General features: G+C 48.2%; 1 protein-coding gene across 8 annotated transcripts in view; it reads right to left on the bottom strand.

Annotated features, from left to right (window-relative positions):
• ERI3 (ERI1 exoribonuclease family member 3) overlaps positions 1 to 24336 on the bottom strand; it is a 329148-nt gene that overhangs the window by 101158 nt on the left and 203654 nt on the right. For 7 of the 8 annotated variants that reach the window (XM_072127565.1, XM_072127563.1, XM_072127564.1 and 4 more), the window contains 3 exons: positions 12599 to 12885; positions 3436 to 3552; positions 157 to 216 (listed from right to left, as the gene is read on the bottom strand). In XM_072127565.1, the coding sequence (XP_071983666.1) occupies positions 157 to 216; positions 3436 to 3552; positions 12599 to 12856 (435 nt within the window). In that variant the 5' untranslated portion in view covers positions 12857 to 12885. Of the gene's footprint in view, positions 1 to 156; positions 217 to 3435; positions 3553 to 12598; positions 12886 to 23639; positions 23664 to 24336 lie in introns of those variants that run through there. The other variant, XM_072127567.1, reaches the window with a different exon arrangement.

A 24336-nucleotide genomic window follows, 5' to 3' on the forward strand; every position in this document is an offset into this window, starting at 1 on the left:
AGGATGTCATTATAACCCCCTGGGGTGGAGGAGGGGGTCAGTGATTCATGGAAACATTGTAACATTCATCAAGGTTATACTGTAACAGAAGATTCCTGCAGACCTTCACACCTGATACACACATCACCCGAGCAGGAATGATCCTAGGAGCCTCACCTCCAGCACTTGGCTCAGGGTCGGCTGCCCGTCCACCATTTCTTGTATTATTCCTGTCAGCTGGAAGAGACAAGAAGATAAAATAAACTGATGAAAAACGGAGAGACACAACATACAATTCATCGCCCTCCTTTATGTAGACTGTTAATCTGATCTACCCCCACGCACGCCATTGCTCATGTGGCCAGGTGGCAGCTGGGCCTGAGCTGTAATGCCAGGAGCAGCCTCTATACCGGATATGGCAGTGTGTGGGGCAGGACATGAAGAAACAAGAAGTTACATGTCTCTTGTGGTCATGGACTGGGGGCTGGATACAGGGAAAGTCCGGCTATCAATGTGTCTTGTAACAAGCCACTGTGTATATGTTACATGTCTCTTGTAGTCATGGGCTTGGGGCTTAGTACAGGGACTGTCCGGCTATCAATGTGTCCTGTAACAAGCCACTGTGTATATGTTACATGTCTCTTGTAGTCATGGGCTGGGGGCTTAGTACAGGGACTGTCCGGCTATCAATGTGTCCTGTAACAAGCCGCTGTGTATATGTTACACGTCTCTTGTAGTCATGGGCTTGGGGCTTAGTACAGGGACTGTCCGGCTATCAATGTGTCCTGTAACAAGCCACTGTGTATATGTTACATGTCTCTTGTAGTCATGGGCTTGGGGCTTAGTACAGGGACTGTCCGGCTATCAATGTGTCCTGTAACAAGCCACTGTGTATATGTTACATGTCTCTTGTAGTCATGGGCTGGGGGCTGGATACAGGGACTGTCCGGCTATCAATGTGTCCTGTAACAAGCCACTGTGTATATGTTACATGTCTCTTGTGGTCATGGGCTGGGGGCTGGATACAGGGACTGTCCGGCTATCAATGTGTTCTGTAACAAGCCGCTGTGTATATGTTACATGTCTCTTGTAGTCATGGGCTTGGGGCTTAGTACAGGGACTGTCCGGCTATCAATGTGTCCTGTAACAAGCCACTGTGTATATGTTACATGTCTCTTGTAGTCATGGGCTTGGGGCTTAGTACAGGGACTGTCCGGCTATCAATGTGTCCTGTAACAAGCTGCTGTGTGTCCAGCCCCGCTGCCACTGGTCTTGCCTGAGGAGCAGAGAGGAGGATAACGCGCAGCAGCACATGTGCCTATGAGATTATTAGACACCGTTTATGCCCTGGTGACAAAATTAACATAGAAATGACATAAAATCTTGTGCCCCAGATTTTATGGAACGAGCTGTACAGGACGCAGATTATTTTTATGGTAAGTCATTTCTTAGTGATCCTGCAAATCTGATCAGACAATACAAGGTGGGAGCAGTAACCCAGAACAGCATTTACTACACAGATTAGGGCCCAAGAGCTGACCATGTCCCAGCAGACACTAACATTTAGAAGACGTCGGTCAATGATGAGAGTCCTCGGCTTCAAGTTCAATAAAAAGTTCTGCAACTCACTGACGCACTGATCTCAATATCTCTACATGCTGTCAGTGAGTAGAAATCAGACCTCCATTCTGGGGGTTTGATACAATTGTGTCCATAAAGGCCCAGATTTGTGGCCCAGTGAGCAGCCAGTTTTATAAATCTGGGCCAATATATCAATGCTGTTAAATTGTAACAACTGGATGTAAGTGTAGCAGCCCCTCAGCAGTGAGCAGTGCAGCAGATGCTGCCAGCGCTGCCTTATCCCACGCCGCTGCTTCTGATGCCGATCCCCGGGACCCCATGGAAGGATCCGTTTATTAACTCACAATACAATATAATTAATGGTAATGAATCGCGGGCTCAGACTTAACGCAAATGCGTCTCTCACTAATGACCGGGAGGACGCTAATAAATACCTTTCAAGGAAAAACATTAATTAAGACAGGAGAGGACGCTGCAGGATTTTCTTTTGTACTTCATTAAGCGATTATGATTAGGAACTTCTAACGGAAACCAGAGCCGGGTCGCGGCCCCTATAGTGACACCCGAGGCGGGTCGCGGCCCCTATAGTGACACCCGAGGCGGGTCGCGGCCCCTATAGTGACAATTGAGGCGGGTCGCGGCCCCTATAGTGACACCCGAGGCGGGTCGCGGCCCCTATAGTGACACCCGAGGCGGGTCGCGGCCCCTATAGTGACACCCGAGGCGGGTCGCGGCCCCTATAGTGACACCCGAGGCGGGTCGCGGCCCCTATAGTGACACCCGAGGCGGGTCGCGGCCCCTATAGTGACACCAGAGCCGGGTCGCGGCCCCTATAGTGACACCAGAGCCGGGTCGCGGCCCCTATAGTGACACCAGAGCCGGGTCGCGGCCCCTATAGTGACACCAGAGCCGGGTCGCGGCCCCTATAGTGACACCAGAGCCGGGTCGCGGCCCCTATAGTGACACCAGAGCCGGGTCGCGGCCCCTATAGTGACACCAGAGCCGGGTCGCGGCCCCTATAGTGACACCAGAGCCGGGTCGCGGCCCCTATAGTGACACCAGAGCCGGGTCGCGGCCCCTATAGTGACACCAGAGCCGGGTCGCGGCCCCTATAGTGACACCAGAGCCGGGTCGCGGCCCCTATAGTGACACCAGAGCCGGGTCGCGGCCCCTATAGCGACACCAGAGCCGGGTCGCGGCCCCTATAGCGACACCAGAGCCGGGTCGCGGCCCCTATAGTGACACATGAGCTGGGGTGCGGCCCCTATAGTGACACATGAGCTGGGGTGCGGCCCCTATAGTGACACATGAGCTGGGGTGCGGCCCCTATAATAACATGTCACAGCTGCTCATACACGCGTGTACCCCATTACCCCTTACAGCTACACGCCAGTACCGCTTCCACCTGACACAGGACCAGTACAGGAGACTGCGCTGACCTTATCACACTGGACAGATAACCCCAGCAATTAATTAGCGCCAGAGACGACCTTTTCACACAACGCTGTTCTCTATACATTCCTACAAGGGAAGAACAACTATTCCCATCACCCGGGGCCCCAATCATGTCAGGGACAGACATCTTGCGTAAACTGCAGCTAATCATGGCTTCTGCCGGACCCAATCCCCATGTTATAATACAGGATTAGCAGACTCTGGACAGATACATTGTAACAAACCTTCAGCTCACTTATGCTCCGCATACACATTAGGCAAATACTGAACCAACCCTGGAAAGTCGGTGGCTACGGAAGACCCAATTGGATCTAGGAGAAGAGCTTACAATCTATACCATGATCCACATAATGTAATCTATTATACCGTAGCTGCTCCTGCCAAGCCTGCATGTTACACGCTCACATAGCGGGCACTTACCTCGGTGCAGAAGGGGGTGAGCTGAGGATGCACCACCGGCTGAACATACGTGTGAAATGTTGATTCGATCTCCATGGTTCTGCCATTTAGCTTCAGTATCGGGAACTCGATGATCTCCTGTAAGCGAGAAGAAGGGAAATGAGTCATGTGCTACACGCATCATCACATGCCATCTACATACATGTGCCGTGCTCTACTCCAGGCACCACATCTCCCACAATGCAACATACTCCAGTGTCAGGAAACAGGTAATCGCCGCTTTGGAGGGGAATGAAGACGCTCATCATCCAACAAATGTCCAAAGCAAGAGGCCGAGCACACATCCTTATCCATGTGTTCACACAGCTGAAGGCTTGTTACAATGTACCACTCAGTGCTGTAAGACCCCAGGATGCCAGTTCTCACCTGGACTAATACATTGTAACAAAAACTCTATGTTTATCAGGGTCTGTGAATAAGCAAACTGTTACGGCTGGTCTTCATCCCAGCTGAAGGTTTGCTACAATTGTATCCAGATAACACAACTTGACCATAAAACCATTTTGGGGCCCCCACAACATTGATGAAACTGAATACAATTGTAACAAACCCTTAGCTTTCAGCAGGTAAACCTCTTTAGGCTCGCCTTACAGAAGACTGTACTGACCCTTTAACCATGTGTCCGTAACGACCCAGCTACAAGGAACTACAGGCCCCACAATGCATCTCTCTAGGGACAGTACAGCACAGAGCACAGCAGTGTGAGGTCTGATTACACATCTCTCCAGGGACAGTACATAACACTGGCTGCAGAGAGCACAGCAGTGTGAGGTCTGATTACACATCTCTCCAGGGACAATACATAACACTGGCTGCAGAGAGCACAGAGCACAGCAGTGTGAGATCTGATTACACATCTCTCCAGGGACAATACATAACACTGCCTGCAGAGAGCACAGAGCACAGCAGTGCGAGGTATGAGGCCGCAGCGGAGAGGCAACAGGGGGAGGCTGCAGAGAGCACAGAGCAAAGCAGTGTGAGGTCTGCTTACACATCTCTCCAGGGACAATACATAACACTGGCTGCAGAGAGCACAGAGCACAGCAGTGTGAGGTATGAGGACGCAGCGGGGAGGCAACAGGGGGAGGGGGTGTCTTATGTCTTTCTGTTACTTAGTATCCCAATATTTATTTTTCCAGCATCAAAAAAAAAAAAAAAACAGGTAGAAAGAACCAAGGAGGCTTCTCCCCTCGGTCCTCACATCCTATGACCACAGGGGGCGCTGGCATCTATGAGCCCGATGCCACCCGTCACATGACCGCGGTAAATCAGCGGCTGCCGGTCACTAATGACATCAATATCCGCAGGGATAAGCAGCGAGGAGCAGATAAAAGCGCCATCATTAGGCGGCGGTCGTTAATTCCACGTTTTATGTCTTGGTGTTGGGGACGGCGAGTGACAATTTGTTTTGTGTCTCCGGAAGATGAATTGGTGGCTTCTCGCTAATAATGACGCATAGCAATGAGCCGCCATTTCTATATATTTCTTTTAAGCGACGCCGCGTCCGCGGTCCTGGAGACGCCAGCGCTGACGGATGTCACGGCCTCCCCGCGACAGAAACTTAATATTCACAAACAGTTTGCAAAATTTAATCAAAGCCGCAAAAGCAAACATTTTACTTGCTGACACTTTTATGAGCAACTTCATACATTTTTTACAACCCAGGATGGCAATTAAGTACGAGTGAACCCTTCACTGTATGCAGGGGAGCGGGGGTCCTACAATGTGTATACAGGGGAGCGGGGGTCCTACAATGTGTATACAGCGGGGCGTGGGTCCTACAATGCGTATACAGGTGGAGCGTGGGTCCTACAATGTGCATGTGTATACAAGGGAGCGGGGTCCTACAATGTGCATCTGTATACAGGGGAGCGGGGGGGTCCTACAATCTATATACAGGGGAGCGGGGGGGTCCTACAATCTATATACAGGGGAGCGGGGGGGTCCTACAATCTATATACAGGGGAGCGGGGGGGGGGGTTCTACACCCTGCACAGGGGAGGGGGCGCTGCACACTGCATATAAGGGAGCAGGGTGGGGTGGGGTGACATGGCATCTACACCCTACATACATGGGAGTGGGGATAACACACGCTGGATGGCAGTGGGGGGGGGGGGGGGCTACACCCTGGATACAAGGGAACGGGGGGGCTACACACTGCATAGAGGGGGGCAGGAGGTGGGTACCATACACAGCGCTGTGAGACCACAGGATAATCTGGGGGTAGAGGTTTTTGTCTCTCTTCTCCCTGGTCCCTCAGTGTCCTGCAGAACATAATGTAATGTGGAGTTGCAGGATGGCGCAGGAGTAGCGCTCAGGGCGAGGAGAAAGCACCAAGCACAATGAGGTCCCATCACCTTGTACCTCGCCCCACAACTTCGATGTCACCAGTGCCCTAGGTCTCATGTCTTAGGTACTGCCAGCCCCAGTGGGGTCATCAGCGCCTCCATCTCCATTATTAACCTAGAAGACGCGTTAGTGATGTCACCGCATCTGTTACCTCCCAAGTGTCAAAGGCCGACACCAACACCTCATGTTTCAGCAATGTCACCACTTCGTATCCTAGCGATGTCACGCATCCCCGTCATGTCACCACCTCGTGTCCTAGCGATGTCACGCGTCCCCGTCATGTCACCACCTCGTGTACTAGTGATGTCACGCGTCCCCGTCATGTTACCACCTCGTGTCCCAGTGATGTCACACGTCCCCGTCATGTAACCACCTCGTGTCCCAGTGATGTCACACGTCCCCGTCATGTAACCACCACGTGTACTAGTGATGTCACGCGTCACCGTCATGTAACCACCTCGTGTCCTAGTGATGTCACGCGTCCCCGTCATGTAACCACCTCGTGCCCTAGTGATGTCACGCGTCCCCGTCATGTAACCACCACGTGCCCTAGTGATGTCACGCGTCCCCGTCATGTAACCACCACGTGCCCTAGTGATGTCACGCGTCCCCGTCATGTAACCACCACGTGCCCTAGTGATGTCACGCGTCCCCGTCATGTAACCACCACGTGCCCTAGTGATGTCACGCGTCCCCGTCATGTAACCACCACGTGCCCTAGTGATGTCACGCGTCCCCGTCATGTAACCACCACGTGCCCTAGTGATGTCACGCGTCCCCGTCATGTAACCACCACGTGTCCTAGTGATGTCACGCGTCCCCGTCATGTTACCACCACGTGTACTAGTGATGTCACGCGTCCCCGTCATGTTACCACCTCGTGTCCCAGTGATGTCACACGTCCCCGTCATGTAACCACCTCGTGTCCTAGTGATGTCACGCGTCACCGTCATGTTACCACCTCGTGTCCTAGTGATGTCACACGTCCCCGTCATGTAACCACCTCGTGTCCTAGTGATGTCACGCGTCCCTGTCAAGTCAACACCTCGTGTCCTAGTGATGTCACGCGTCCCCGTCATGTAACCACCTCGTGTCCTAGTGATGTCACACGTCCCCGTCATGTAACCACCTTGTGTCCTAGTGATGTCGCGCGTCCCCGTCATGTAACCACCACGTGTACTAGTGATGTCACACGTCCCCATCATGTAACCACCTCGTGTCCTAGTGATGTCGCGCGTCCCCGTCATGTAACCACCACGTGTACTAGTGATGTCACACGTCCCCATCATGTAACCACCTTGTGTCCTAGTGATGTCACACGTCCCCGTCATGTAACCACCACGTGTACTAATGATGTCACGCGTCCCCGTCATGTTATCTCCACGTGATGTCATTAGCCCAGGCTGTCAGTGTCATTCTCGGAGCAGTTAAACCTTTACCTCATTACATTACACTGAGTGGGGATGAGTTGTGGTGTTTTCGGAGGGGGTGTACATAAGCGCCCTCCATATTAATGTGTACAGCGCCCGATCCATCTTGCGCCTCAGGTTCTCAGCGAGGAGTCGCACAGATATCTGTCAGGGGGATTAACTGCTCTGCGCTAAAACCCCATTAGTATCTCAGATCTCACATTAGCGGCGCAGCGTTATATCAGCCCAGATACACGGATCCTCTTATATCCGGTATGGTAAATTGTGGTGTACAACCTCCCGCACCGCGCCCCGGGGATAACGAGGGCATCCATCAAAGAGGGTCTGCAGCAGATGTGTACACTACATCCCCCCTCCTGCTATATATCGCACGTGTACACTACATCCCCCCTCCTGCTATATATCGCACGTGTACACTACATCCCCCCTCCTGCTATATATCGCACGTGTACACTACATCCCCCCTCCTGCTATATATCACACGTGTACACTACATCGCCCCTCTTGCTATATATCACACGTGTACACTACATCCCCCCTCCTGCTATATATCACACGTGTACACTACATCCCCCTCCTGCTATATCACACGTGTACACTACATCCCCCTCCTGCTATATATCACACGTGTACACTACATCCCCCTCCTGCTATATATCACACGTGTACACTACATCCCCCTCCTGCTATATCACATGTGTACACTACATCCCCCCCCCTGCTATATATCACACGTGTACACTACATCCCCCCTCCTGCTATATCACACGTGTACACTACATCCCCCCTGCTATATCACACGTGTACACTACATCCCCCCTCCTGCTATATATCACACGTGTACACTACATCCCCCCTCCTGCTATATATCGCACGTGTACACTACATCCCCCCTCCTGCTATATATCGCACGTGTACACTACATCCCCCCTCCTGCTATATATCGCACGTGTACACTACATCCCCCCTCCTGCTATATATCGCACGTGTACACTACATCCCCCCTCCTGCTATATATCACACGTGTACACTACATCCCCCCTCCTGCTATATATCACACGTGTACACTACATCCCCCTCCTGCTATATATCACACGTGTACACTACATCCCCCTCCTGCTATATATCACACGTGTACACTACATCCCCCTCCTGCTATATATCACACGTGTACACTACATCCCCCCTCCTGCTATATATCACACGTGTACACTACATCCCCCCTCCTGCTATATATCACACGTGTACACTACATCCCCCCTCCTGCTATATATCGCACGTGTACACTACATCCCCCCTCCTGCTATATATCGCACGTGTACACTACATCCCCCCTCCTGCTATATATCGCACGTGTACACTACATCCCCCCTCCTGCTATATATCGCACGTGTACACTACATCCCCCCTCCTGCTATATATCACACGTGTACACTACATCCCCCCTCCTGCTATATATCACACGTGTACACTACATCCCCCTCCTGCTATATATCACACGTGTACACTACATCCCCCTCCTGCTATATATCACACGTGTACACTACATCCCCCTCCTGCTATATATCACACGTGTACACTACATCCCCCTCCTGCTATATCACACGTGTACACTACATCCCCCCCCCTGCTATATATCACACGTGTACACTACATCCCCCCTCCTGCTATATCACACGTGTACACTACATCCCCCCTGCTATATCACACGTGTACACTACATCCCCCCTCCTGCTATATATCACACGTGTACACTACATCCCCCCCTCCTGCTATATATCACACGTGTACACTACATCCCCCCCTCCTGCTATATATCACACGTGTACACTACATCCCCCTCCTGCTATATATCACACGTGTACACTACATCCCCCTCCTGCTATATATCACACGTGTACACTACATCCCCCCTCCTGCTATATATCACACGTGTACACTACATCCCCCTCCTGCTATATATCACACGTGTACACTACATCCCCCTCCTGCTATATATCACACGAGTACACTACATCCCCCCTCCTGCTATATCACACGAGTACACTACATCCCCCCTCCTGCTATATCACACGTGTACACTACATCCCCCCTCCTGCTATATATCACACGTGTACACTACATCCCGCCCTCCTGCTATATATCACACGTGTACACTACATCCCCCTCCTGCTATATATCACACGTGTACACTACATCCCCCCTCCTGCTATATATCACACGTGTACACTACATCCCCCCTCCTGCTATATATCACACGTGTACACTACATCCCCCTCCTGCTATATATCACACGTGTACACTACATCCCCCTCCTGCTATATATCACACGAGTACACTACATCCCCCCTCCTGCTATATCACACGAGTACACTACATCCCCCCTCCTGCTATATCACACGTGTACACTACATCCCCCCTCCTGCTATATCACACGAGTACACTACATCCCCCCCCTGCTATATATCACACGTGTACACTACATCCCCCTCCTGCTATATCACACGTGTACACTACATCCCCCCTGCTATATCACACGAGTACACTACATCCCCCCTCCTGCTATATCGCACGTGTACACTACATCCCCCCTCCTGCTATATCACACGTGTACACTACATCCCCCCTTCTGCTATATCACACGTGTATACTACATCCCCCCTCCTGCTATATCACACGTGTACACTACATCCCCCATCCTGCTATATCACACGTGTACACTACATCCCCCATCCTGCTATATCACACGTGTACACTACATCCCCCCTCCTGCTATATATCACACGTGTACACTACATCCCCCCTCCTGCTATATCACATGTGCACGTGGTGCTGGGGGGGCGGGGGGAGGGGCTGGATGAGACAAAGAACTGGGGGAAGAGGAAAGAGGGCAGAGTAGGGCAGTGGCGAAATCTGGAGACAGGAGTTACATCCTGTATTATACCCCAGAGCTGCACTCACTATTCTGCTGCTGGTGCAGTCACTGTGTACATACATGACATTACTTATCCTGTACTGATCCTGAGTTACATCCTGTATTATACTCCAGAGCTGCACTCACTATTCTGCTGCTTGTGCAGTCACTGTGTACATACATGACATTACTTATCCTGTACTGATCCTGAGTTACATCCTGTATTATACTCCAGAGCTGCACTCACTATTCTGCTGCTGGTGCAGTCACTATGTACATACATGACATTACTTATCCTGTACTGATCCTGAGTTACATCCTGTATTATACCCCAGAGCTGCACTCACTATTCTGCTGCTGGTGCAGTCACTGTGTACATACATGACATTACTTATCCTGTACTGATCCTGAGTTACATCCTGTATTATACTCCAGAGCTGCACTCACTATTCTGCTGCTGGTGCAGTCACTGTGTACATACATGACATTACTTATCCTGTACTGATCCTGAGTTACATCCTGTATTATACTCCAGAGCTGCACTCACTATTCTGCTGCTAGTGCAGTCACTGTGTACATACATGACATTACTTATCCTGTACTGATCCTGAGTTACATCCTGTATTATACCCCAGAGCTGCACTCACTATTCTGCTGCTGGTGCAGTCACTGTGTACACACATGACATTACTTATCCTGTACTGATCCTGAGTTACATCCTTTATTATACTCCAGAGCTGCACTCACTATTCTGCTGCTGGTGCAGTCACTGTGTACATACATGACATTACTTATCCTGTACTGATCCTGAGTTACATCCTGTATTATACCCCAGAGCTGCACTCATGGTGTAAAAATAAAGACCACAGAGATGGAATAAATGTGGCAGTGGGGCAGGCTGGTGAGGCTCTGCCATGTGTCTGTAGGCCTGTACGACTGACAGATCTCTCTAGTTAGATCCGGAGCAGCACCCGGACGCGTTTTATCCTTTTTTTGATTTACACCACCGGCAGCAGCTCCTTAATAATTTATGGCGGCTTAAATTTATTGCAGATCTCCGGCCGCTGAGAAATTCAAATTGCCAAATAATTAGATTTTAGGGCAAAGCGTATAAATTATGGGTGGATTTGTCCGGCCTTGTTTGTCAGCCGCCTTGTGCTGCGGGTCATGGGTGGCATTTGGCTCGCCACGTTGTAATTGCTGATCTTGTCGCTGACAGATAACACCAGGAATATTACATCACACACAAAAGTTATGGGAATTCCTATTCTTCTGGATATCAATGTGGATGCACTGTATCCCGGATGTAGAGGTCACCCTGATAGAGCCTCCAGGACCCTCACTGATACATACAGTTACATTTCCTTTCTTATATTATCCTTCAAGAATCCTATGCATGAACTAGGAGGATCAGGATGAACAGAGATCTATATAATGTAAGGAAGAAGAAACACCCCCAGTGCTGTCCACTTGTGCAGGACACAAGCAGAATAGTGACTGCAGCTCTGGGAATAGAAGGTGGTGTCACACATGACAGGTTCTTGTGGCTGGTTCTGCAGAGATTATATTCTTGTAAATTCATGGAAACAGGTTGATGGGATCATCGTTTATAACAATATGACTAGAGGCGGGGTGGCATGTCAAAACTGTGGTGTAACAGAAACCATGTGACATGTTAAGCCTCAGGAGGTTCCGGGATCCTGCTGTGGACTTTGCGATGCTCCAACAGCACGGCGCCATACACTGTACAGTGGGTGTGTTCGGTATTACAATCACTGTATGGGACAAGTAGAGACCAAGAGCAATGGAGAGACTGGTCCTGCTCACACTGACCTGCAGCCGGGTCACTCCCCACCCCCAACCTAATACCAATCATCTACCCTATGGAGACACCCACAATATGATACATTTCCCACCTATACAGGAGAACCACCAATGGCTGCAGAGAGCACAGAGCACTGCAGTGTGATTACCCCTCTCTCCAGGGACAGTATACAACACTGGCTGCAGAGAGCACAGAGCACTGCAGTGTGAGGTGCGATTACCCCTCTCTCCAGGGACAGAATACAACACTGGCTGCAGAGAGCACAGAGCACTGCAGTGTGAGGTGCGATTACCCCTCTCTCCAGGGACAGTACACAACACTGGCTGCACAGAGCACTGCAGTGTGAGGTCTGACTACCCCTCTCTCCAGGGACAGTAAATAACACTGGCTGCAGAGAGCACAGAGCACAACAGTGTGAGGTGTGAATACCCCTCTTCAGGGACAGTACATAATACTGGCTTCAGAGGGCACACAGCAGTGTGAGGACAAAGAAAAAAGGTTACAAATTTTTCCAGGACCAATACCCAACACTGGCAGCATCTGCAGGGTGACACTTGCTCACAGTCTCCCTGTACATCTGTGGCTCTGGTGAGGACAATACTGTACCTGAGGATGGATCTGGGGTTTGTCACATGTAGCCTCAAAATCCAGCACTAGGAAGTAATGGTATCTCTGTGGTGGGAAGGAGGTCATTGCGGCCACAGACGCCCCAAACCCCTGGCAGCCCAGCTTTCTGTTGAGCATCGGGTCGGCTCCTGCGTCAGCTCGAAGGACAGAGAATGGGTCACAGGGCGCAGATCCCAGAGATCTGGAGAGCAGCAGCGAGGGAAGTCTTTGTGGCCGGATAAGGGACGATAACTGCATTGAATCCTCTGCTGCATTTACATGGAAACCTGTGGAAAAGAGAGAGAAAAGTCAGAGACGAGAGCGCTAGAGAAGACAGACAGCAAGCGGTGGGACCGGGGCTCAGAGACCCAGATATCCAACCACAGCTCCACCACTTGTACATAGGGACTACAAGGCCCGGCCATTCAATGAGAGTTTGTTACAATTGTATCCAGCCTGGCCAAAAGATGCAACAGCAAGACTGATAGAATGTATGAGAGCAGAGATACTGGAACAATGGGGCAGATTTACTTACCCGGGCCATTCGCGATCCAGCGGCGCGTTCTCTGCGGAGGATTCGGGTCCGGCCGGGATACATTAAGGCAGTTCCTCCGACGTCCACCAGGTGGCGCTGCTGCGCTGAAGTTCCCCGGAATGCACTCAAGTTCACCAGCCTATTCCTGGTGAAGGTAAGAGCGAGCCACGCAACACTTAAATGCGGCGGTTTTTCCGAATCAGTCGGGTTTTCGTTCAGCCACGCCCCCGATTTCTGTCGCGTGCATGCCAGCGCTGATGCGCCACAATCCGATCGCGTGCGCCAAAATCCCAGGGCAATACAGGAAAAAAAAAAAAAAAAACGGCGCAAATCGGAAATATTCGGGTAACATGTCGGGAAAACACGAATCGGGCCCTTAGTAAATGACCCCCAATGTGTCAGGACTGCTGCAGGATCCATGATTGCCCCAATATTCAGATTGTGCATGTAATGATGGAGTCTCACGTCACATCTATGCATGGATGAAAAATACCTTCAAGTGAATAAAGCCTGAAGGGTAAGGCTCCTCGTTCACTGACAGCAAGCAGACCCCCATATAGCGCCATAGATTACCATTCGGCGGGAGCCCCCTCCTCCCTGCGCCGCTAATATCATCTACTCATTAACATGTCAGGACGGGGCTGATGAAGACCTCACAATTAAGGCTCAAGGGCCAAATATCTAAAATGTCAGTCTTTACTGCGATAATCTGATAAAAAATTAACAAAGATTAAATGAGAAATGATCTGCAGGGGAAGAGGAGGAGTGATCTGCAGCATATGCAGAGAGGACATCACCTTATCACATCGGACATGAAGCGGAGGGAGCGCTCCAGGCACAGTCATCCATCTCCCAAAGTATCATCTCCGAGTGATAAACCCCTGAGTGACCGCGCTCACAGGATCACAGGGTTTATAGGGCAGTTATCACAGCACATGAAGGACGAACGGGCGCCTCACTGTGTGCACCCCAACCTCTAAGTATCAGTCCCTGAGACCCCCAAACCAAAGACAGGAACACTGATCACTCCGTCATTACTGCCCATTGAGTTACCCAGCTTTCTACACATCCTGCATGGCACAACCATCCATACAATGAGCCCCATCCGCTCCTCTCGCCCCCTCAGCTCAGTGTCAGTTATCACTGTGGTTTGGGCACAGCTGAGTGAGGATGAACAGCCCTTATCCATCATAGATGGAGGCGATGTCCTACACAATGAAGCAGGTGTACCCAGGGGGGGATTCAGTGCCCCATCATTATTATGACATATATAATAGTGCCCATCACTAGCAAGATATTACAGTATATTAGCATTGCCACACTGCTTTAAGAGGGAGCAACCAGCACCTTAGATGCACCAACAACCACAGTACTTCACTTTTATTGAGTCTTTCTAAAAGGTCATATATATTGTCCCAAAAATTGGTGTGAACAATTTCCTGTGCAATATTAAAATTATGCAGGCCGTTGCGTAATTTTAATATTGCACAGAAAATTGTTCACACCAATTTTTGGGGCAATATATAGGACCTTTTAGAAAGACTCAATAAAAGTGAAGTTTTAATTGACAAATGAGTTTCAGTGAGGCGAATGCCTTTTTTGTAAATAAACTTGAAAATTTGGACTCAGTCAAAAGAATGTCCACATCCTTTGGTTTATAAACAACCAGAGTACAGCACAACATGCCACCCAAATACTGCACTAAGAGCAACCAACAATAGTGCAGACCCCAGAGCAGACAATAATAATACTGGAGACCCCAGAGCAGACAATAATAATACTGGAGACCCCAGAGCAGACAGCAGTACTGGAGACCCCAGAGCAGACAATTATAATACTGGAGACAAAAAATATATATATATTAAACCCTGGCTCTTCTGCTCCCTGCGTTGCGTACAGCTGACAAGTACTCCTCCTGGGTCCGCTTTGCTCTGAGTCCTGATACTGCTGCATTATAACCAATGTCAGGACAGTGGTTGTATGAGCCCCAGAGAGGGCCCAGGAGCAGTAAGGACACAGAGCCGAACGGCAGGAGAGGACCGGGCAGCAGTTAGGACACAGAGCCGAACGGCAGGAGAGGACCCGAGAGCAGTGAAGAAACAGAGCAGAGCAAGGAACAATGAGGACACAGAGAGGAGTGTCAGAAGCAGGCTTTGCAAGCCACCAGTAATGGTTTTGCATCCTCTTTTAGACTTTTAGTTGAGATGAATGTGACTGCACTTTATGTACATGCTCAGTAGTGAAGCTCCTCCACTACAGATCAGAGGTATGAGGTGACCATTTTGGTAGAGAGAGAGTTGGAAATTTGGCTTACCAAGCCCAAAGCACCACTACAACTTATCATACTTCTCTCACTACATAGGACTACTACTCACATCAAATATTGTAAAACGGAACCATAACCTGTACTGATAAATCTATAGGTTCTCCTAGAAAACTACTGCTCAAATACATCACACAGATATATCATCCATTAAGGTCTATCAGTCTCTATAGTTGGGTTAACTGCAACTTCCATTATCCAGCGCTGCAAGACTGCCATCGACGGATCGTCCACCTGTGACTCTATAAATACACAGAGAAAGACGCCAACATGAAACCAGACACAGAAAGCATCTGGGCAACGTGACACAAAGGAACGTGACCAATGAGAGTAACCACAGGGGACAGAACAGACCAAACACACAACATAGCACCAACATGATCACCAGAGGGGCTGTAAGGGGGGGGGGGGGGGGGGGGGGGGGCAGGGATCAAGCGGGCAAAGCGGTCCGATGTATTCATGAGGGGGCAGGGTTTGGGGCGGCGACTTTATTAAGCAGCTCCTAGTGCCGAAATTTTAGGTGAGGGGTCATCTTAACACTCCTGGATCCTATTCAGCTCCTGTGGGCAATCTGCTCTGTGTCATCCAGTGTCAGGAGTCAGGACACAGAGCGGAGCGGCAAGAGGATGGAGGAGCATTGACGACACAGAGTGGCAGGAAAGGAGCCAGGAGCAGTGAGGACACAGAGCGGAGCGGCAGGAGAGGACCCGGGAGCAGTGAGGACACAGAGCGGAGCGGCAGGAGAGGACCCGGGAGCAGTGAGGACACATCACGGCCTCCATCACCAATGATCTGCCATTAGTTATGTTACATCAGTTATGGAAGCGCTCATAGGGCTCTATCAGAATGATGCTGACTGTAACTCAAGGCTTGACAGAATGCATGTGGACTGTCAGCGTGGGTTGCGCATCCTCTTCTGGGCTTTTAGTTGAGATGAATGTGGCTGCACTTTATGTACATGCTCAGGAGTGAAGCTCCTCCACTATAGATCAGAGGAATAAAGAATTGGGAAGCCATGTCCGAATATCTCTCATCTTGCAGAAAGACTGGAAAAACATGACTGGGGAGTCGGAGGCTGTTTTGGTGAAGTTGGAGTGAGGAAAATTAAGTTGAGAGTTTGTCTTATCTCCTCCACAGCCCTGGATTATAAAAAGCATTAGTAGTATCTTTACAAGGCAGAGATACAGATGATGACAAACACCTCAGAAGACGTCCAACAGAACCATCAGCACAGAGCAGTAGAAACCAGCAGGGCCCAGGTAAACTCATCTACAGTTCAGAGACATCTAGCCATGAGAATTCAGGCCAAAAACCTTCAATATACACACAAGACCAAGCGACCTGACAAAACACAAGGATTTGGGTGTAGAAAGATGGCGGCAGGCTCTCTGAACAGACGTGGAGTTGGAAACGAGTCACAAATATTTGGCTGTAACAGAACCACTGGTGAGGGATTTATAATTTGGAATACACTAGAATTCTGGAGTAATTAGCACCTCTAATGCAGTGCGCCACATTTAAGAGGTTTAACCCCTTTTGCTCCTTGACGTAACTGTACGTCATAACGTGTGGGTAGTTACTGCACCACAAAAAACAATTACGTCATGGTGTTCACCTGGGCTGAGGAACACACACAGCTATAAATGGGTGACCTATAGAATAGATATAACACAATTGCCACATTTATTAAAGGGAACCTACCACCACGATTCTACCTGTAAAGGTAGAGGATTAGAGCTGATCCTCACGTCCCCGCTCTCTTTTTAAAACTTTGACAACCTAAAATATGTAAATTTTCTTAAGTGGCTACTGGGACGTAGGGAAGCCGGACATGAGGCTACAAGTCGTGGCTACTCCACACCCCAGTAGCCTCTTTTCTCCTCCTACCCTGACATCTTCGGCGCGCATCTCCTCGTAGCTGCGCACCCTCGCCCGGGAAGCCAGCGTTCTGCACATGCGAAGAACGTCAGGCCCGCGGCTACTGCTCCAAAGCTGGAGCTACTGCGCATGCCCAGAACTCTGGCAGATGTCAGGGTAGGAGGAGAAAAGAGGCTACTGGGGCATGGAGTGGCCGCAACGTGTAGCCTCATGTCCGGCTACTCCACGCCCCAGGAGCCGCTTTACAAAATTTACATATTAGGGTATTAAAGATTTGAAAAAGTTAGCAGGACATGAGGATTAGCTCTAAAAAGGGCTATCCTCACGTCCCATTCATGCACCTACCACCTGTTCTACCTTTATAGGTAGAATCAGGGTGGTAGGTTCCCTTTAAAGTGTCTGCGCCAGTTTTCTGTCCGATTTTGTACTAAAAAACATGCAAACTGCTGGCACATGTATTTATAAAGTGTCTGCGCCAGTTTTGTGTCGCGGCTGCTCTGTGTCTGACAGGAAAGAAAACTGTGCACCTAAAGGGGTTGTTACTGCTTAATCGGACCGAGCGACACCTTTATTACTGACCCGATAATTCTGCATGGAGACCAATCTGTCGCACTCTGCACATACTACAGACTGCACCAGTATTGATAAATGTGGCCCATTATGTTTTGGAAGGGTGAACAGCTGAAAAAAAAACAAAGCTAAAAACCCAATGATTTTCTAAAAGGGGCGTGGGGTAGCCATTGCTACCGCTCCACAGCGCAGCTACTCCACGCCCCATTAGCCTCCACCGGTAATTTGAATATTAAGATAAATTTTTTACATTTCTGCTAAATCTTAGATGTTGCAAAAAAGATAAATGAATAAATAAAAAAGGAAGGAAGGGGATAATCAGGTATATAGCAACAAACCATCGCATCTACCTTATTATGTAACCCCTACCAAGAAAGAGCTAACCAAATCGCTTTTGAATGCCCCTAAATGATGTACCTGAAAAGTAGATCTCAACCTGCAAAAAATATTCCCCCAAATATCAAAATTACAAAAAAATAAATAAACACTTAAAAGCCTGTAAAATTTAACAATGCAAAGTTGCACTGAATGGCTCCATTCTATGCTCAGTCGTGTGCCCATAGAGCAACTTACCAACAAATATGGGATATGGGTACTCAGGGGAAATTGGTTATCAAACTTTGTGGAGCTTTTTCATGAACTACATCCACAGAATATTTACACCTCCAACATTCTTGAAACAACCTCCATGTTGAGCTCCTTTACAAAGGATTACAGACAAGGACTCAAGAGAACAAAGGGTTCAATATAAATATTACAAGTATTTTGCTCATTCACTTTGCATTTGGGTAACTAAAACTGACACACACAGAACTACCATGTGCCGACTGCCTCCCCTACCATTTATTTATAGGCCATAAATATCTTACTCAGTAATGACCCTGGAGTTACATCCTGTATTATACCCCAGAGCTGCACTCACTATTCTGCTGGTGCAGTCACTGTGTACATACATGACATTACTTATCCTGTACTGATCCTGAGTTACATCCTGTATTATACTCCAGAGCTGCACTCACTATTCTGCTGCTGGTGCAGTCACTGTGTGCATACATGACATTACTTATCCTGTACTGATCCTGAGTTACATCCTGTATTATACCCCAGAACTGCACTCACTATTCTGCTGCTGGTGCAGTCATTGTGTACATACATGACATTACTTATCCTGTACTGATCCTGAGTTACATCCTGTATTATACTCCAGAGCTACACTCACTATTCTGCTGCTAGTGCAGTCACTGTGTGCATACATGACATTACTTATCCTGTACTGATCCTGAGTTACATCCTGTATTATACCCCAGAGCTGCACTCACTATTCTGCTGCTGGTGCAGTCACTGTGTACATACATGACATTACTTATCCTGTACTGATCCTGAGTTACATCCTGTATTATACCCCAGAGCTGCACTCACTATTCTGCTGGTGCAGTCACTGTGTACATACATGACATTACTTATCCTGTACTGACCCTGAGTTACATCCTGTATTATACTCCAGAGCTGCACTCACTATTCTGCTGCTGGTGCAGTCACTGTGTACATACATGACATTACTTATCCTGTACTGATCCTGAGTTACATCCTGTATTATACTTCAGAGCTGCACTCACTATTCTGCTGCTGGTGCAGTCACTGTGTACATACATGACATTACTTATCCTGTACTGATCCTGAGTTACATCCTGTATTATACCCCAGAGCTGCACTCACTATTCTGCTGCTGGTGCAGTCACTGTGTACATACATGACATTACTTATCCTGTACTGATCCTGAGTTACATCCTGTATTATACTTCAGAGCTGCACTCACTATTCTGCTGCTGGTGCAGTCACTGTGTACATACATGACATTACTTATCCTGTACTGATCCTGAGTTACATCCTGTATTATACCCCAGAACTGCACTCACTATTCTGCTGCTGGTGCAGTCATTGTGTACATACATGACATTACTTATCCTGTACTGATCCTGAGTTACATCCTGTATTATACTCCAGAGCTACACTCACTATTCTGCTGCTAGTGCAGTCACTGTGTACATACATGACATTACTTATCCTGTACTGATCCTGAGTTACATCCTGTATTATACCCCAGAGCTGCACTCACTATTCTGCTGCTGGTGCAGTCACTGTGTACATACATGACATTACTTATCCTGTACTGATCCTGAGTTACATCCTGTATTATACCCCAGAGCTGCACTCACTATTCTGCTGGTGCAGTCACTGTGTACATACATGACATTACTTATCCTGTAATGACCCTGGAGTTATATCCTGTATTATACTCCAGAGCTGCACTCACTATTCTGCTGCTGGTGCAGTCACTGTGTACATACATGACATTACTTATCCTGTACTGATCCTGAGTTACATCCTGTATTATACCCCAGAGCTACACTCACTATTCTGCTGCTAGTGCAGTCACTGTGTACATACATGACATTACTTATCCTGTACTGATCCTGAGTTACATCATGTATTATACCCCAGAGCTGCACTCACTATTCTGCTGCTGGTGCAGTCACTGTGTACATACATGACATTACTTATCCTGTACTGATCCTGAGTTACATCCTGTATTATACCCCAGAGCTGCACTCACTATTCTGCTTCTGGTGCAGTCACTGTGTACATACATGACATTACTTATCCTGTACTGATCCTGAGTTACATCCTGTATTATACCCCAGAGCTGCACTCACTATTCTGCTGCTGGTGCAGTCATTGTGTACATACATGACATTACTTATCCTGTACTGATCCTGAGTTACATCCTGTATTATACTCCAGAGCTGCACTCACTATTCTGCTGCTGGTGCAGTCACTGTGTACATACATGACATTACTTATCCTGTACTGATCCTGAGTTACATCCTGTATTATACCCCAGAGCTGCACTCACTATTCTGCTGGTGCAGTCACTGTGTACATACATGACATTACTTATCCTGTACTGACCCTGAGTTACATCCTGTATTATACTCCAGAGCTGCACTCACTATTCTGCTGCTGGTGCAGTCACTGTGTACATACATGACATTACTTATCCTGTACTGATCCTGAGTTACATCCTGTATTATACCCCAGAGCTGCACTCACTATTCTGCTGGTGCAGTCACTGTGTACATACATGACATTACTTATCCTGTAATGACCCTGGAGTTATATCCTGTATTATACTCCAGAGCTGCACTCACTATTCTGCTGCTGGTGCAGTCACTGTGTACATACATGACATTACTTATCCTGTACTGATCCTGAGTTACATCATGTATTATACCCCAGAGCTACACTCACTATTCTGCTGCTAGTGCAGTCACTGTGTACATACATGACATTACTTATCCTGTAATGACCCTGGAGTTATATCCTGTATTATACTCCAGAGCTGCACTCACTATTCTGCTGCTGGTGCAGTCACTGTGTACATACATGACATTACTTATCCTGTACTGATCCTGAGTTACATCATGTATTATACCCCAGAGCTACACTCACTATTCTGCTGCTAGTGCAGTCACTGTGTACATACATGACATTACTTATCCTGTACTGATCCTGAGTTACATCATGTATTATACCCCAGAGCTGCACTCACTATTCTGCTGCTGGTGCAGTCACTGTGTACATACATGACATTACTTATCCTGTACTGATCCTGAGTTACATCCTGTATTATACCCCAGAGCTGCACTCACTATTCTGCTGCTGGTGCAGTCACTGTGTACATACATGACATTACTTATCCTGTACTGATCCTGAGTTACATCCTGTATTATACCCCAGAGCTGCACTCACTATTCTGCTGCTGGTGCAGTCACTGTGTACATACATGACATTACTTATCCTGTACTGATCCTGAGTTACATCCTGTATTATACCCCAGAGCTGCACTCACTATTCTGCTGCTGGTGCAGTCATTGTGTACATACATGACATTACTTATCCTGTACAGATCCTGAGTTACATCCTCTATTATACTCCAGAGCTGCATTCACTATTCTGCTGCTGTGTGCAGTTCATGTACAGTCATGGCTGTAAGTTTTGAGAATTATATAAAATGTTAATTTTTACAAAGTCTACTGCATCAAGTTTTATAATGGCAATTTGCATATACTCCAGAATGTTATAAAGAGTGATCAGCTTAACAGCAATTAATTGCAAAGTCAATATTTGCCTAGAAAATGAACTTTTTCCCCCAAAACACATTTCAACTTCATTGCAGGCCTGCCTTAAAGGAGCATCCAACATCATTTTAGTGATTGCTCCAGTAACACAGGTGTGGGTGCTGATGAGGACAGGGCTGGAGATCAATCTGTCATGATTAAGAATCACACCACTGGACACTTTAAAAGGAGGCTGGTGCTTGGCATTATTGTTTCTCTTCTGTTAACCATGGTTATCTCTAAAGAAACACGTGTAGTCATCAATGCACAAAACTGGCCTAACAGGGAAGAGTATCGCAGCTAGAAAGATTGCACCTCAGTCACCAATCTATCGCATCTTCAAGGAGAGGGGTTCAATTGTTGCCAAAAAGGCTCCAGGGCACCCAAGAAGGACCAGCAAGCGCCAGGACTGTCTCTTACAAGTGTTTCAGCTTGGGGATGGGGCTCCCAGCAGTGCAGAGCTTGCTCAGGAATGGCAGCAGCAGCTGTGAGGCATCTGCACGCACTGCGAGACTGCAGAGACTCTTGGAGCAAGGCCTGGTGTCCAGGAGGGCAGCAAAGAAGCCAGTTCTCTCCAGAAAACCATCAGGGACAGACTGATATTGTGCAAAAGGTACAGGGAGTGACTGCTGAGAACTGGGGGAAAGGCATTTTTTCTGATGAATCCCCTTTCCGATTGTTTGGAACATCTGGAACAGCTTGTTGGGAGAAGACAAGGTGAGCGATACCACCAGTCTTGTCTCATGCCACCTGTAAAGCCTCCTGCAACCATTCATGTGGGGGGGGGGGGGGGGGGGAAGAGAACCAGAATGTCCTCCAAGAGCAACTTCCCCCAACCCTCCAGGAGCAGTTTGGTGATGAGCAATGCCTTTTCCAGCATGATGGAGCACCTTGCCATAAAGTAAAGGGGAGAACTAAATGGCTCAGGGAACAAAACATAGAGATTTTGGCTCCATGGCCTGGAAACTCCCCAGATCTTAATCCCATTGAGAACTTGTGGTCAATCATCAAGAGACGGTGGACAAACAAAAACCAACAAATTGTGACAAAATGCAGCAGTGATTGTGCAGGAATGGACGGCTATCAGTCAGGATTTGGTCCAGAAGGTGATTGAGAACATGCCAGGGAGAATTGCAGAGGTCCTGAAGAAGAAGGGACAACACTGCAAATACTGACTCGCTGCAGTAACTCCTTCTAACTGTCCATAAAACCTTTTATTAGCCATAATATGATTGCACTTCTATCGCTGTATGTGATAAAAACATCTAACAAACCAGAGGGCAACAGATCATGTGACAATATAAGATTTGTGTCATTCTCAAAACTTAAGGCCATGACTGTATATACATAACATTAGTTCTGTGCAGTTGGAGGATCATGAAGCATGAGGCCTCGCAGTGTCTCAGCTATGATTATTATATTATCTTTTCACTTGTTCTGGGATCTGCAGGTTCTCTCCGCATCAGTCATTTTGCGGACGAGCTGTCGGGAATAACGTGCAGTTTTTGGTTTGCGTCGTTCTGCTAATAATAATAATATTATTTGTGGTGTTTGTACCATATTTCCCGGGAGCTCCAGACGTTGAGCAGGAAGTTCATGGAGACCACTTTTTCCTAGGTCTGGCTGCCGTTGACACTTTAGAGCTCCTGAAAAATCATGGATTACTTATTCATTTTGTTGTTTCCGAAACTCAAAAAACCGCACCCACTTTTGGTCTGATGTTGGAGAACGTAGATATTTTTTTTCTGGAGCCAAACTCTAATACATTGGTTGGCATTAGGAAAAGGCAGTGGGAGTGCCGCTATTACCCTCATCATGTGACGTCAGAGGAGATGGTGATGGGGCTGCACTGTAGCACCGAACATGACCAGTGCAGAGGCATGGCGCTATCTTTGGACTCTGGGTAACCTTTAAAAATGTAAATAGAGTCAAAACCTTTCAACTTCTATTCTATGATTGTGGAATGTGATTTACAAGGATATAGAGCGACTGGGAGACCACATCATAGCAGAGTATAGAGTGATACATATATACAGTCACCTGACACAAGCATCAAGCACAGAAGAACCACAAGGCCCAGCACAACCAGAACACAGCTCAGGGGGCACCAGAGGGCAGGGATAAGATAGTAGGGAAGAAGCAGGAATGGTCCGCTTAGCCCCTGAGGGCCAATATACAAAGAGCATGCTGGGAAGCAGAGCTGTGGCCCTAGCAGACCCCCTCCAGGTGTGGCCCCAGGAGAATAGGGGTGCAG

The sequence above is a fragment of the Engystomops pustulosus genome, chromosome 10 (assembly GCF_040894005.1).
Source record: "Engystomops pustulosus chromosome 10, aEngPut4.maternal, whole genome shotgun sequence".
Lineage (NCBI taxonomy): Eukaryota > Metazoa > Chordata > Amphibia > Anura > Leptodactylidae > Engystomops > Engystomops pustulosus.